The 12,373-nt window shown below is 65.4% G+C and overlaps 1 protein-coding gene across 1 annotated transcript; it reads left to right on the plus strand.

Annotated features, from left to right (window-relative positions):
- Window positions 1–1,031: 1,031 nt before the first annotated feature.
- LOC141478419 (glutamate receptor ionotropic, kainate 5-like) lies at window positions 1,032–11,824 on the plus strand (the record flags this gene model as incomplete). The annotated part of the gene is made up of 10 exons (XM_074167504.1): window positions 1,032–1,197; window positions 2,741–2,919; window positions 4,967–5,020; window positions 6,295–6,456; window positions 8,190–8,342; window positions 9,176–9,280; window positions 10,125–10,232; window positions 10,841–11,035; window positions 11,464–11,577; window positions 11,711–11,824. Coding segments are annotated over 10 exons (1,350 nt in total), but the record flags the coding sequence as incomplete, so codon positions are not given.
- Window positions 11,825–12,373: the final 549 nt, after the last annotated feature.

The raw sequence follows: 12,373 nt of genomic DNA on the forward strand, positions 1-12,373 counted from the left end.
CTCTGGGACCCCCAACTCCTCTGGGACCCCCATTCTCCCTGCTCTGGGACCCTCTAGATCCCTCCCGGGACCCCCCACATTCTTCCCCCTGACTCCCACATCCCCTCCCTGGGACCTCCCCCAATGGATCCCTAACTCCTCTGGGACCCCCAACCCCTCTGGGACCCCCAACCCCTCTGGGACCCCCATCTTCCCCCCCCCTTCCAGGACCCCCCACATCCCCCCCACAGCACCCACATCTCCCCCCAGGTCCCCCCATATCCCCCCCACCCCCCTGTATCCCCCCAACATCCCCCCATATCCCCCCGGTCCCCCATATCCCCCCATGACGCACAGACCCCCATATGCCCCCTATCCCCCCAGGCCCCCCATATCTCCCAGGTCCCCCCATATCCCCCAGGTCCCCCCATATCCCCCCATGACATGCAGACCCCCCATATGCCCCCTATCCCCCCAGGCCCCCCATATCCCCCCAGTCCCCCATATCCCCCCATGACGCACAGACCCCCATATGCCCCCTATCCCCCCAGGCCCCCTATATCCCCCAGGCCCCCCATATCCCCCCGGTCCCCCCATATCCCCCCATGATGCACAGACCCCCATATGCCCCCTATCCCCCCATGCCCCCCATATCTCCCAGGTCCCCCATGTCCCCCATATCCCCCCATGACATGCAGACCCCCATATGCCCCCTATCCCCCCAGGCCCCCCATATCCCCCAGGCCCCCCATATCCCCCAGGTTCCCCCTGTCCCCCCCATGCCCCCAGCTGATGCTGCCCCTCAGGCTGCCCATCTCCCCCAGCAACCCCCATGCCCCCCACCCCCCCAACCTGAGGGGTTCCCCCCCCCCCCCCCAGATCCCCCACATCAAGGTGGGCCCCGAGGAGACCCCCCCCCAGCTGCAGTACCTGCGCTTTGCCCCCATATCCCCCCCATTACCCCCAGGTCCCCCATATCCCTCCATATCCCCCAGACTCCCCGTATCCCCCGTGGCCCCCACCCCCCCTAACCTGAGGGTGCCCCCCCCCAGATTCCCCACATCAAGGTGGGCCCCGAGGAGACCCCCCGGCTGCAGTACCTGCGCTTCGCCGCCGTCAGCCTCTACCCCAGTAACGAGGACGTGAGCCTGGCCCTGGGCCACATCCTGCGCAGCTTCCGATACCCCGCGGCATCCCTCATCTGTGCCAAGGCCGAGTGTAGGGGGGCACGGGCACGGGGGAGGGGGGCACCGGGTGAGGGGAGGGGGTGTCAGGGCTGGGGGAGGGGGTAGAAGCCACGGGGAGGGGGATGCAGGATGTAGGGATTGAGATACAGGGCATGGGGAGGGGGGTACCACCCATGGGGAGGGGGCATCAGCCACGGGGAGGGGGCATCAGCCATGGGGAGGGGGCACAGACTGTGGGGAGGGGGTGTAAGGGCATGGGGAGGGGGCACAGACTGTGGGGAGGGGTTGTCAAGGTATGGGGAGGGGGTGTAAGGGCCTGGGGAGGGGGGTACCAGCCATGGGGAGGGGGGCACAGACTGTGGGGAGGGGGTGTAAGGGCACGGAGAGGGGGGCACCGGGCACGGGGAGGGGGTGTCAAGGTATGGGGAGGGGGTGTAAGAGCATGGGGAGGGGGTACCAGCTATATGGAGGGGGTGTCAAGCCATGGGGAGGGGGCACAGATCATGGGGAGGGGGCATAAGGGCATGGGGAGGGGGCATCAGCCATGGGGAGGGGGCACAGACTGTGGGGAGGGGGTGTAAGGGCACGGAGAGGGGGCACTGGGCACGGGGAGGGGGGTGTCAAGGTATGGGGAGGGGGGTGTAAGGGCATGGGGGAGGGGGGTACCAGCTATATGGAGGGGGGTGTCAAGCCATGGGGAGGGGGCATAAGGGCATGGGGAGGGGGCATCAGCCATGGGGAGGGGGCACAGACTGTGGGGAGGGGGTGTCAGGGTATGGGGAGAGGGGGTGAGGGTATGGGGAGGGGGGTACAAGCCATGGGGAGGGGGTACAAGCCATGGGGAGGGGGGCACAGACTGTGGGGGAGGGGGTGTCAGGGTATGGGGAGGGGGGCACCAGCCATGGGGAGGGGGCACAGACTGTGGGGAGGGGGTGTCAAGGTATGGGGAGGGGTGTAGACTATGGGGGGGGGGGGGCACAGACTGTGGGGAAGGGGTATGGGGAGGGGGTGTCAGCACATGGGGAGGGGGCACAGACTGTGGGGAGGGGGGTGTCAGGGCATGGGGAGGGGGTACCAGCCATGGGGAGGGGGCACAGATTTGTGGGGAAGGGTATGGGGAGGGGGGTGTCAGGGCATGGGGGGGGGGGGGGGCGAGGGTATGGGGAGGGGGCACTGACCATGGGGAGGGGGGTGTGGGGGCAGAGGGATGGATATGGAGATATGGGGGGGCACGGGGATGGAAATATGGGGGGGGGGTCACAGGGATGGGGTCATGGCGGGGGGGGGGGGGGTGTCACAGGGATGGGGTCATGGCGGGGGTGGGGGTGTCACAGGGATGGGGTCATGGCAGGGGGGGGGTGTCACAAGGATGGGGTCACGGCGGGGGGGGGCACAAGGTGGACACGGGGGGTCCCCACGGCTGGGGGGGGTGCGAGGGGGTCTGCACTGCGGGCTTGGGGGCTGCGTGCGGCTGCCCCGTGGGGTCCCCGCAGCACCTTGGGGTGCGCTTCCCCTCCCACCCCCCCCCCCCCCTCGCCCCCCCCCCCCTCTTTCCCCCCCCCCCCCCCCCCCAGGTCTGCTGCGGCTGGAGGAGCTGGTGCGGCAGTTCCTCATCTCCCGCGAGACCCTCTCGGTGCGGATGCTGGACGAGGCCCAGGACCCCACCCCCCTCCTCAAGGAGATCCGCGACGACAAAATCACCACCATCATCATCGACGCCAACGCCTCCGTCTCCCACCTCGTCCTCAGCAAGGTGGGGGTGAGGAGCGGGGGAAGGGGGGGGGGGGGGAAAGGAAAATATGGGGCTGGGGGGTGTTGGGGAGGGAGGCTGGAGGGCTTCCACTATGGGGCTGGGGGCTGGGAGGCTTCCATTATGGGGCTGGGGGGCTTCCACTATAAGGTAGGACACCAAGAGGAGCTTCCACCATGGGGCTGGGGGGCTTCCACTATGGGGTAGGACACCATGAGGAGCCATAAGGAGCTTCTGCCATGGGGCTGTAGGGCTGTGTGTCTGGGGACTTGGGGGGTTGGGGGGCTTCCACTATGGGGCTGGGGGCTGGGGGGCTTCCACTATGGGGCTGGGGGCTGGGAGGCTTCCATTATGGGGCTGGGGGGCTTCCACTATGGGGTAGGACACCATGAGGAGCCATAAGGAACTTCTGCCATGGGGCTGTAGGGCTGTGTGTCTGGGGGCTTGGGGGGCTGGGGGTCTTCCACCATGGGGCTGGGGGCTGGGGGGTTTCCATTATGGGGCTGGGGGGCTTCCACTATGGGGCTGGGGGCTGGGAGGCTTCCATTATGGGGCTGGGGGGCTTCCACTATGGGGCTGGGGGGCTTCCACTATGGGGTAGGACACCATGAGGAGCCATAAGGAACTTCTGCCATGGGGCTGTAGGGCTGTGTGTCTGGGGGCTTGGGGGGCTGGGGGTCTTCCACCATGGGGCTGGGGGCTGGGGGGCTTCCATTATGGGGCTGGGGGGCTTCCACTATGGGGCTGGGGGCTGGGAGGCTTCCATTATGGGGCTGGGGGGCTTCCACTATGGGGTAGGACACCAAGAAGAGCTTCAACCATGGGGCTGGGGGGCTTCCACTATGGGGTAGGACACCATGAGGAGCCATAAGGAGCTTCTGCCATGGGGCTGTAGGGCTGTGTGTCTGGGGACTTGGGGGGCTGGGGGTCTTCCACTATGGGGTAGGACACCATGAGGAATCATAAGGAACTTCTGCCATGGGGCTGTAGGGCTGTGTGTCTGGGGACTTGGGGGGCTGGAGGGCTTCCACTATGGGGCTGGGGGCTGGGAGGCTTCCATTATGGGGCTGGGGGGCTTCCACTATGGGGTAGGACACCAAGAGGAGCTTCCACCATGGGGCTGGGGGGCTTCCACTATGGGGTAGGACACCATGAGGAGCCATAAGGAGCTTCTGCCATGGGGCTGTAGGGCTGTGTGTCTGGGGACTTGGGGGGCTGGGGGGCTTCCACTATGGGGTAGGACACCATGAGGAGCCATAAGGAGCTTCTGCCATGGGGCTGTAGGGCTGTGGGGCTGGGGGCTTGGGGGGCTGGAGGGCTTCCACTATGGGGCTGGGGGCTGGGGGTCTTCCACTATGGGGCTGGGGGCTGGGGGTCTTCCACTGTGGGGCTGGGGGCTGGGGGGCTTCCATTATGGGGCTGGGGGGCTTCCACTATGGGGTAGGACACCATGAGGAGCCATAAGGAACTTCTGCCATGGGGCTGTGGGGCTGTGTGTCTGGGGACTTGGGGGGCTGGAGGGCTTCCACTATGGGGCTGGGGGCTGGGGGGCTTCCACTATGGGGTAGGACACCAAGAGGAGCTTCCACCATGGGGCTGGGGTCTTCCACTATGGGGCTGGGGGCTTGGGGGTCTTGCACCATGGGGTAGGACACCATGGGGAGCCTTCACTATGGGGCTGGGGACTTAGTGCAGGAGGTTATGGGGCTTGGGGGGTCTTCCACTATGGGGTAGGACACCATGAGGAGCTATACGGAGCTTCCACCATGGGGCTGGCGGCTGTAGGGCTGGGAGTTATGGGGCTGGGGGGCTTCCACTATGGGGCTGAGGGCCATGGGGCTGGGGGCCAGGGGATTTGGGGGTCTGGGGGCCTTGTTGGGGGGGGGTCTTGCTTGGAGGACTCTCTAGGGAGCTCAGGCTGTGGGGCTGGACACCATGGGGGGAGCTGGCGCCGTGGGGCTGGGCTGCTGTGGGGCTGGGCTGCTGTGGGGCTGGGTTTCTGTGGGACTGGGCTGCCGTGGGGCAGAGCCACCCTCTCCCCCCTCCCCAGGCCTCGGAGCTGGGCATGACGTCGGCTTTCTACAAGTACATCCTGACCACCATGGTGAGTCCCCCTCGTGACCCCTGACCCCGTGGCCATGACCCCATGACCCCCCAAGACCCTCCATGACCATGACCTTCCATGACCATGACCCCCCATGACCCTCCATGACCATGACCTCCATGACCCTCCATGACCATGACCCCCCATGACCCTCCATGACCATGACCTCCATGATTGCCATGACCCATTATGACCATGATCTCCATGACCATGACCCCATGACCTTCCATGACCATGACCTCCATGACCATGACCCTCCATGACCTCCATGACCATGACCTTCCATGACCATGACCCCATGACCTTCCATGACCATGACCTCCATGACCATGACCCCCCATGACCCTCCATGACCATGACCTCCATGATTGCCATGACCCATTATGACCATGATCTCCATGACCATGACCCCATGACCTTCCATGACCATGATCTCCATGACCGTGACCTCCATGACCATGACCCCCATGACCCCGTGATCATGACCTCCATGACCTTCCATGACTATGACCTCCATGACCATGACCCTCCATGACCTCCATGACCATGACCCCCCATGACCCTCCATGACCATGACCTCCATGATTGCCATGACCCATTATGACCATGATCTCCATGACCATGACCCCATGACCTTCCATGACCATGACCTCCATGACCGTGACCTCCATGACCATGACCCCCATGACCCCGTGATCATGACCTCCATGACCTTCCATGACTACGACCTCCATGACCATGACCCTCCATGACCTCCATGACCATGACCTTCCATGACCATGACCCCATGACCTTCCATGACCATGACCTCCATGATCATGACCCCCCATGACCCTCCATGACCATGACCTCCATGACTGCCATGACCCATTATGACCATGATCTCCATGACCATGACCCCATGACCTTCCATGACCATGACCTCCATGATCATGACCCCCATGACCCTCCATGACCATGACCTCCATGACTGCCATGACCCATTATGACCATGATCTCCATGACCATGACCCCATGACCTTCCATGACCATGACCTCCATGACCATGACCCCCCATGACCCTCCATGACCATGACCTCCATGATTGCCATGACCCACTATGACCATGATCTCCATGACCATGACCCCATGACCTTCCATGACCATGACCTCCATGACCGTGACCTCCATGACCATGACCCCCATGACCCCATGATCATGACCTCCATGACCTCCATGACCATGACCCCCATGACCATGACCCCATGACCCCCATGACCCCCTGTGCCCCCCAGGACTTCCCGCTGCTGCGGCTGGACGCTCTGGCGGATGCCCCCTCCACCGTCCTGGGCTTCTCCATGTTCAACACCAGCCACCCCTTCTACCTGGAGTTCGTCCGCAGCCTCAACATGTCCTGGCGCGAGAACTGCGAGCTCAGCCCCTACCCCGGCCCCGCGGTGAGGGGGGACCCCAAAAACCCCCCATGGGGACCCCAAAACCCCACGGGGACCCCTGAACCCCGGGGAGAACCCTCAGCCCCATGGGGGACCCCAAAACCTTGGTGGGAACCCAAAACCTTGGTGGGAATCCAAGCATCTAGGAGGGAACCCAAGCGTCTAGGGGAGGTTGGCGGGGTCTGGGGGCAGGGGGGACCCCAAAAACCCCCCATGGGGACCCCAAAACCCCACGGGGACCCCTGAACCCCGGGGAGAACCCTCAGCCCCATGGGGGACCTCAAAATCTTGGTGGGAACCCAAAACCTTGGTGGGAACTCAAGCATCTAGGGAAGGTTGGTGGGGTCTGGGGGCAGGGGGGACCCCAAAAACCCCCCATGGGGACCCCAAAACCCCACGGGGACCCCTGAACCCTGGGGGAGAACCCTCAGGCCCAAGGGGGACCCCAAAAACTTGGGGGGGGGGGGGAACCCAGGCATCTGGGGCAGCTGGGATTTACCCTGTCCCCATTCCTGTCCCCCCATGTCCCTGCGTCCCCCCCTGTCCCCCCTGCACCCCCCACCTCCCCGTGTCCCCCCATGTCCCCATCCCCCCCATGGCCCCCCATCCCCCGTACCCCTCATGTCCCCCCCGCACCCCCCCTCCCCATGTGCCCCCCCCGTCCCTCCCGTATCCCTCTGTCCCCCCCCCCCACACCGTGTCCCCCCATGTCCCTATGTCCATCTACGCCCATCCCACCCCCTGTCCCTCCACCCCCCCTGCCCCCCATGTCCCCCCCCCTCCCCCCCGTGTCCCCCCCATCCACCCCACCCCCCTGCCCGCCCCATATGTCCCCCCATGTCCCTCCCGTATCCCTCTGTCCCCCCCCCCACCGTGTCCCCCCATGTCCCTATGTCCATCTACGCCCATCCCACCCCCTGTCCCTCCACCCCCCCTGCCCCCCATGTCCCCCCCCGTGTCCCCCATGTCCCCCCCATCCACCCCACCCCCCTGCCCGCCCCATATGTCCCCCCATGTCCCTCCCGTATCCCTCTGTCCCCCCCCCCACCGTGTCCCCCCATGTCCCTATGTCCATCTACGCCCATCCCACCCCCTGTCCCTCCATCCCCCCTGTCCCCCATGTCCCCCCCCCTCCCCCCCGTGTCCCCCCCATCCACCCCACCCCCCTGCCCGCCCCATATGTCCCCCCATGTCCCTCCCGTATCCCTCTGTCCCCCCCCCCCCCACCGTGTCCCCCCATGTCCCTATGTCCATCTACGCCCATCCCACCCCCTGTCCCTCCATCCCCCCTGCCCCCCATGTCCCCCCCCGTGTCCCCCCCGTCCCCCCTATGTCCCCCCCATCCACCCCACCCCCCTGCCCGCCCCATATGTCCCCCCATGTCCCTCCCGTATCCCTCTGTCCCCCCCCCACCATGTCCCCCCATGTCCCTATGTCCATCTACGCCCATCCCACCCCCTGTCCCTCCATCCCCCCTGCCCCCCATGTCCCCCCCCGTGTCCCCCATGTCCCCCCCATCCACCCCACCCCCCTGCCCGCCCCATATGTCCCCCCATGTCCCTCCCGTATCCCTCTGTCCCCCCCCCACCGTGTCCCCCCATGTCCCTATGTCCATCTACGCCCATCCCACCCCCTGTCCCTCCATCCCCCCTGCCCCCCACGTTCCCCCCCATCCCTCCCCTTCCCCCCCCCCCCCATTTTGTGTCCCCCCCCCTCCCCGTGCCCCCCCCCCCCAGCTCTCGGCCGCGCTGCTCTTCGATGCGGTGCACGTGGTGGTGGGGGCGGTTCGGGAGCTGAACCGAAGCCAGGAAATTGGGGGGCGCCCCCTGGCCTGCGCCTCCCCCAGCATCTGGCCCCACGGCACCAGCCTCATGAACTACCTCCGCATGGTGAGGGGGGGGCACCCCAAAAAAGGGGGGGTGGGAGGAACAGGACACCACAACACTGGGGAGAGGGGGGGGGGGAGTGGCACCAAAATGGAGAGGGGAGGGGGGGGGTCCCCAAAACCACCTCTGGGGTGGTCTGAGCAACTGGGGGTCCACCAAAACCCCTCCTGAGGGATCCCAACACCAGGGGGGACCCCAAAACCGGGGAGGGGGATCCCAAAGCGGGGCAGGGATGACCACAAAGCCGGGGGGGGGGGGGAGACAAAAACGAGGAGGGGTATCCCCACTTTGGGAGGGGGGCCATTTCTGAGCCACTGGGAGTCCACCAAAACCCTCCTGGGGGACCCCAAAAACTTCCCTGGGGGGTGTGTGTGTGTGTCCCCAAAACCTGGGGGTGTCCCCAGAAATCTTCGGGGGGTGGCAGTCTCCTGGGGGGGGTCCCCAAGACCTTTTCTTGGGGGGGGGGGTCGTCTCAGTCTTCAGGGGGGTTCCTCAGAACCTGTGGGTGGGTTGCAGTCTCCTGGGGAGGTCCCCAAAACCCTTCGGGGGGGTCTCAGTATTCGGGGGGGGTTCCCCAAGACCTTTTTTGGGGGGCTCTCAGTCTCCTGGGAGGGATCCCCAAAACCCTTGGGGGGGGTCTCAGTCTCCTGGGGGGGTCCCCAAGACCTTTTTTGGGGGGAGGTCTAAGTCTCTTGGAGGTTCCTTAAGACTTTTTTGGGGGGGGTCTCAGTCTCCGGGGGGGGGGGGGGGGAATTTTGGGGTGGGGTGGGGGTGTCCTCAGCCTCCTGGGGGTCCTGCCCCCTCTCTCTCCCCCCCGCGGTGTTCCCCCCCCCCAGGTGGAGTACGATGGGCTGACGGGGCGGGTGGAGTTCAACAGCAAAGGGCAGCGCACGAACTACACCCTACACGTGCTGGAGAAGGGGCGCGACGGGCACCGCGAGGTGAGCCCCACACCTGCCCCACGGCTGCCCCACATCTGCCCCACGGCTGCCCCACGGCTCCCCCACGCAGTGCCCCGCACGCCGCCCCCATCCACCCTACGCCCCATCTGCCTCACCCTGAGCCTCGTCCTGCACCCCGCTTTGCAACCCACCCTCTGCCCCATGGCTGCCCCATATCTGCCCCATAGCCACCCCATGGCTGTCCCACGGCTGCCCCACGGCTCCCCCCCGCAGTGCCCCACACGCTGCCCCCATCCACCCTGCTGCACCCTGAGCCTCATCCTGCACCCCGCTTTGCAACCCACCCTCTGCCCAATGGCTGCCCCATAGCCACCCCATGGCCACCCCACACAGTGCCCCACACACCGCCTCCTTGCCCCCCAACTCAGCTCTGTGCCCCCCAACTCAGCTCTTTGCCCCCCACCCCACCTCCGTGCCCCCCACCCCAGCTCTCTGCCCCCTATCCCGGCTCTGTGCCCCCCAACTCGGCTCTGTGCCCCCCAACTCGGCTCTTTGCCCCCCACACCACCTCTGTGCCCCCTACCCCAGCTCTCTGCCCCCTATCCCAGCTCTGTGCCCCCCAACTCGGCTCTTTGCCCTCCATCCTGGCTCTGTGCCCCCTACCCCAGCTCTCTGCCCCCTATCCCGGCTCTGTGCCCCCCAACTCGGCTCTTTGCCCCCCACCCCACCTCCGTGCCCCCCACCCCAGCTCTCTGCCCCCTATCCCAGCTCTGTGCCCCCCAACTCGGCTCTTTGCCCTCCATCCTGGCTCTGTGCCCTCCATCCCAGCTCTTTGCCCCCCACCCCACCTCCGTGCCCCCCAACTCACCTCCGTGGCCCCCAGGTGGGCGTATGGTACTCCAACCGGACGCTGGCCATGAACGCCACCACCTTGGCCATCAACGCCTCCGACAGCCTGGCCAACAAGACCCTCATCATCACCACCATCCTGGTGAGGGGGGGCCAGGGGGGAGAGGGCACGGACCCCAACGGAGGGGGGGGGGGTGTTCCATGGGAGTCCCCCCTTGGAGGGACCATTGACACCCCCTTGGGATCTTCATCTGGGGTCTCCTTGGGTTCCTGTTGGGGTGTCCCTGTTGGGATCTCCATTGCCACCATCTTGGGGGGGTGTCTCCATTTGGGGTCCATTTAGAGTTCTGTTGGGGTGTCCCCTTTGGGATCTCCTTTGGATCCCATTGGGTTCTCCATCGTGTTCCCCATTGGGTTCTCCTTTGGGATCTCCATTGGGATCCCATAGGGGTATCTCCATTGGGTTCCCCATTGGGTTCCCCATTGGGATCCCATGGAGACATCTCCATGGGATTCCCCTTTGAGGAATCCATGAATTCCCCATTGGGTTCCCCATTGGGTTTCCCCTTGGGTTCTCCATCAGGTTCCCCATTGGGTTCTGCATCGGGATCTCCATCGGGTTCTCCTCCAGGTTCTCTATTGAGATCCCATGGGGGCATCTCCATGGGGTTCCCCCTTGGGTTCTCCACCGCTGCCCAGCCACGTCCCCCACCCTGACGCCTCCCTGTCATGTCCCCCTGCCCTCCGCAGGAGAACCCCTACGTGATGCGGGTGGGGGGCGCGGGCGGCCCCGAGCGCTACGAGGGCTTCTGCGTGGACATGCTGCAGGAGTTGGCCGGGCTCCTCAAGTTCCGCTTCCACATCAAGCTGGTGGAGGACGGGCTCTATGGGGCGCCCGAGCCCAACGGCTCCTGGACCGGCATGGTGGGCGAGCTCATCAACCGGGTAGGCGGGGGCAGCCTGCAGGGGGCACTGGGGGGGTCCTGCGGCAGGTTATGGGGGGTTGGAGGTGTCCTGAAGCATCTTATGGGGGTTGGAGGTGTCCTGGAGCATCTTATGGGGGTTTGGAGGTGTCCTGAAGCATCTTATGGGGGTTTGGGGTATCCTGGAGCATCTTATGGGGGATTTGAGGGGTTTGGGTGTGTCCTGGGGCTGGTTATAGGGGGTTTGGGGGTGTCCTGGGGGCAATTCATGGGGGATTTTTGGGGGTGTCCTGGGGCAGCCTATGGAGTTTCTGGGGCTCTGGAGATGCCCAAGGGCATCCTATGGGGCTCTGTGACCCTGGGAGGGGGGGGGTTATGGGGGTGTCTTGGGGGACTGGAGGTCCCTTGACCCGCCCTGAACCCCTCCCCGTGCCCCCCTGTGCCCCCCAGAAAGCCGACCTGGCGGTGGCCGCCTTCACCATCACAGCCGAGCGGGAGAAGGTCATCGACTTCTCCAAACCCTTCATGACCTTGGGCATCAGCATCCTCTACCGGGTCCACATGGTACGGGGTAGGGGTGGGGCCTGGGGGGGGGTGGGGGGGGTGGGGGGAGGTTTGGGGGGACCCCCCCCAGTGGGGTTTTGCGGGGGAGGGGGGTGGGTTCCAGGGCGGGGGGTCTCACGCCGTGTCCCCGCAGGGCCGCAAGCCGGGGTATTTCTCCTTCCTAGACCCCTTCTCGCCCGCCGTCTGGCTCTTCATGCTCCTGGCCTACCTGGCCGTCAGCTGCGTCCTCTTCCTGGCCGCCCGGTGAGGACACCCCAAAATATAACCCCCCCCACCCCACCCCCCAAGTTCAGGGGGCATCCCAAGAGCCAGACCCCAGGGGCACCCCAAAAAAAACCCTCCAAAAACCCTTGGGGGAACCCTCCGGAGATGGGTTTGGAGGGTGGAGGGAGGTTCTGGAGCTCCTTGTAGGGTCACTGATGGGTTTTTGGGGTACAATGAAGTCCTGGGGGGGTCAGTGATGGGTTTTGGGGGTGGAGGGAGGTTCTGGAGCTCCTTGTGGAGTCACTGATGGGTTTTTGGGGTACAATGAAGTCCTGGGGGGGTCAGTGATGGTTTTTGGGGGTGGAGGGAGGTCCTGGAGCTCCTTGTGGGGTGACTGATGGGTTTTTGGGGAGTGGGGAGATCCTGGGACACTCTTGGAGTCAATGATGGGGTTTTGGGGGTACAATGAGATCCTGGGGGTTCGCTGATGGGTTTTGAGGGTGGGGAGATGTCCTGGAGCTCCTTGTGGGGTCACTGATGGGTTTTTGGGGTTCAAGAAGGTCCTGGGGGGGTCAGTAATGGGATTTGGGGG

This window comes from Numenius arquata, unplaced genomic scaffold (assembly GCF_964106895.1).
Source record: "Numenius arquata unplaced genomic scaffold, bNumArq3.hap1.1 HAP1_SCAFFOLD_1689, whole genome shotgun sequence".
Taxonomy (NCBI): Eukaryota; Metazoa; Chordata; class Aves; order Charadriiformes; family Scolopacidae; genus Numenius; species Numenius arquata.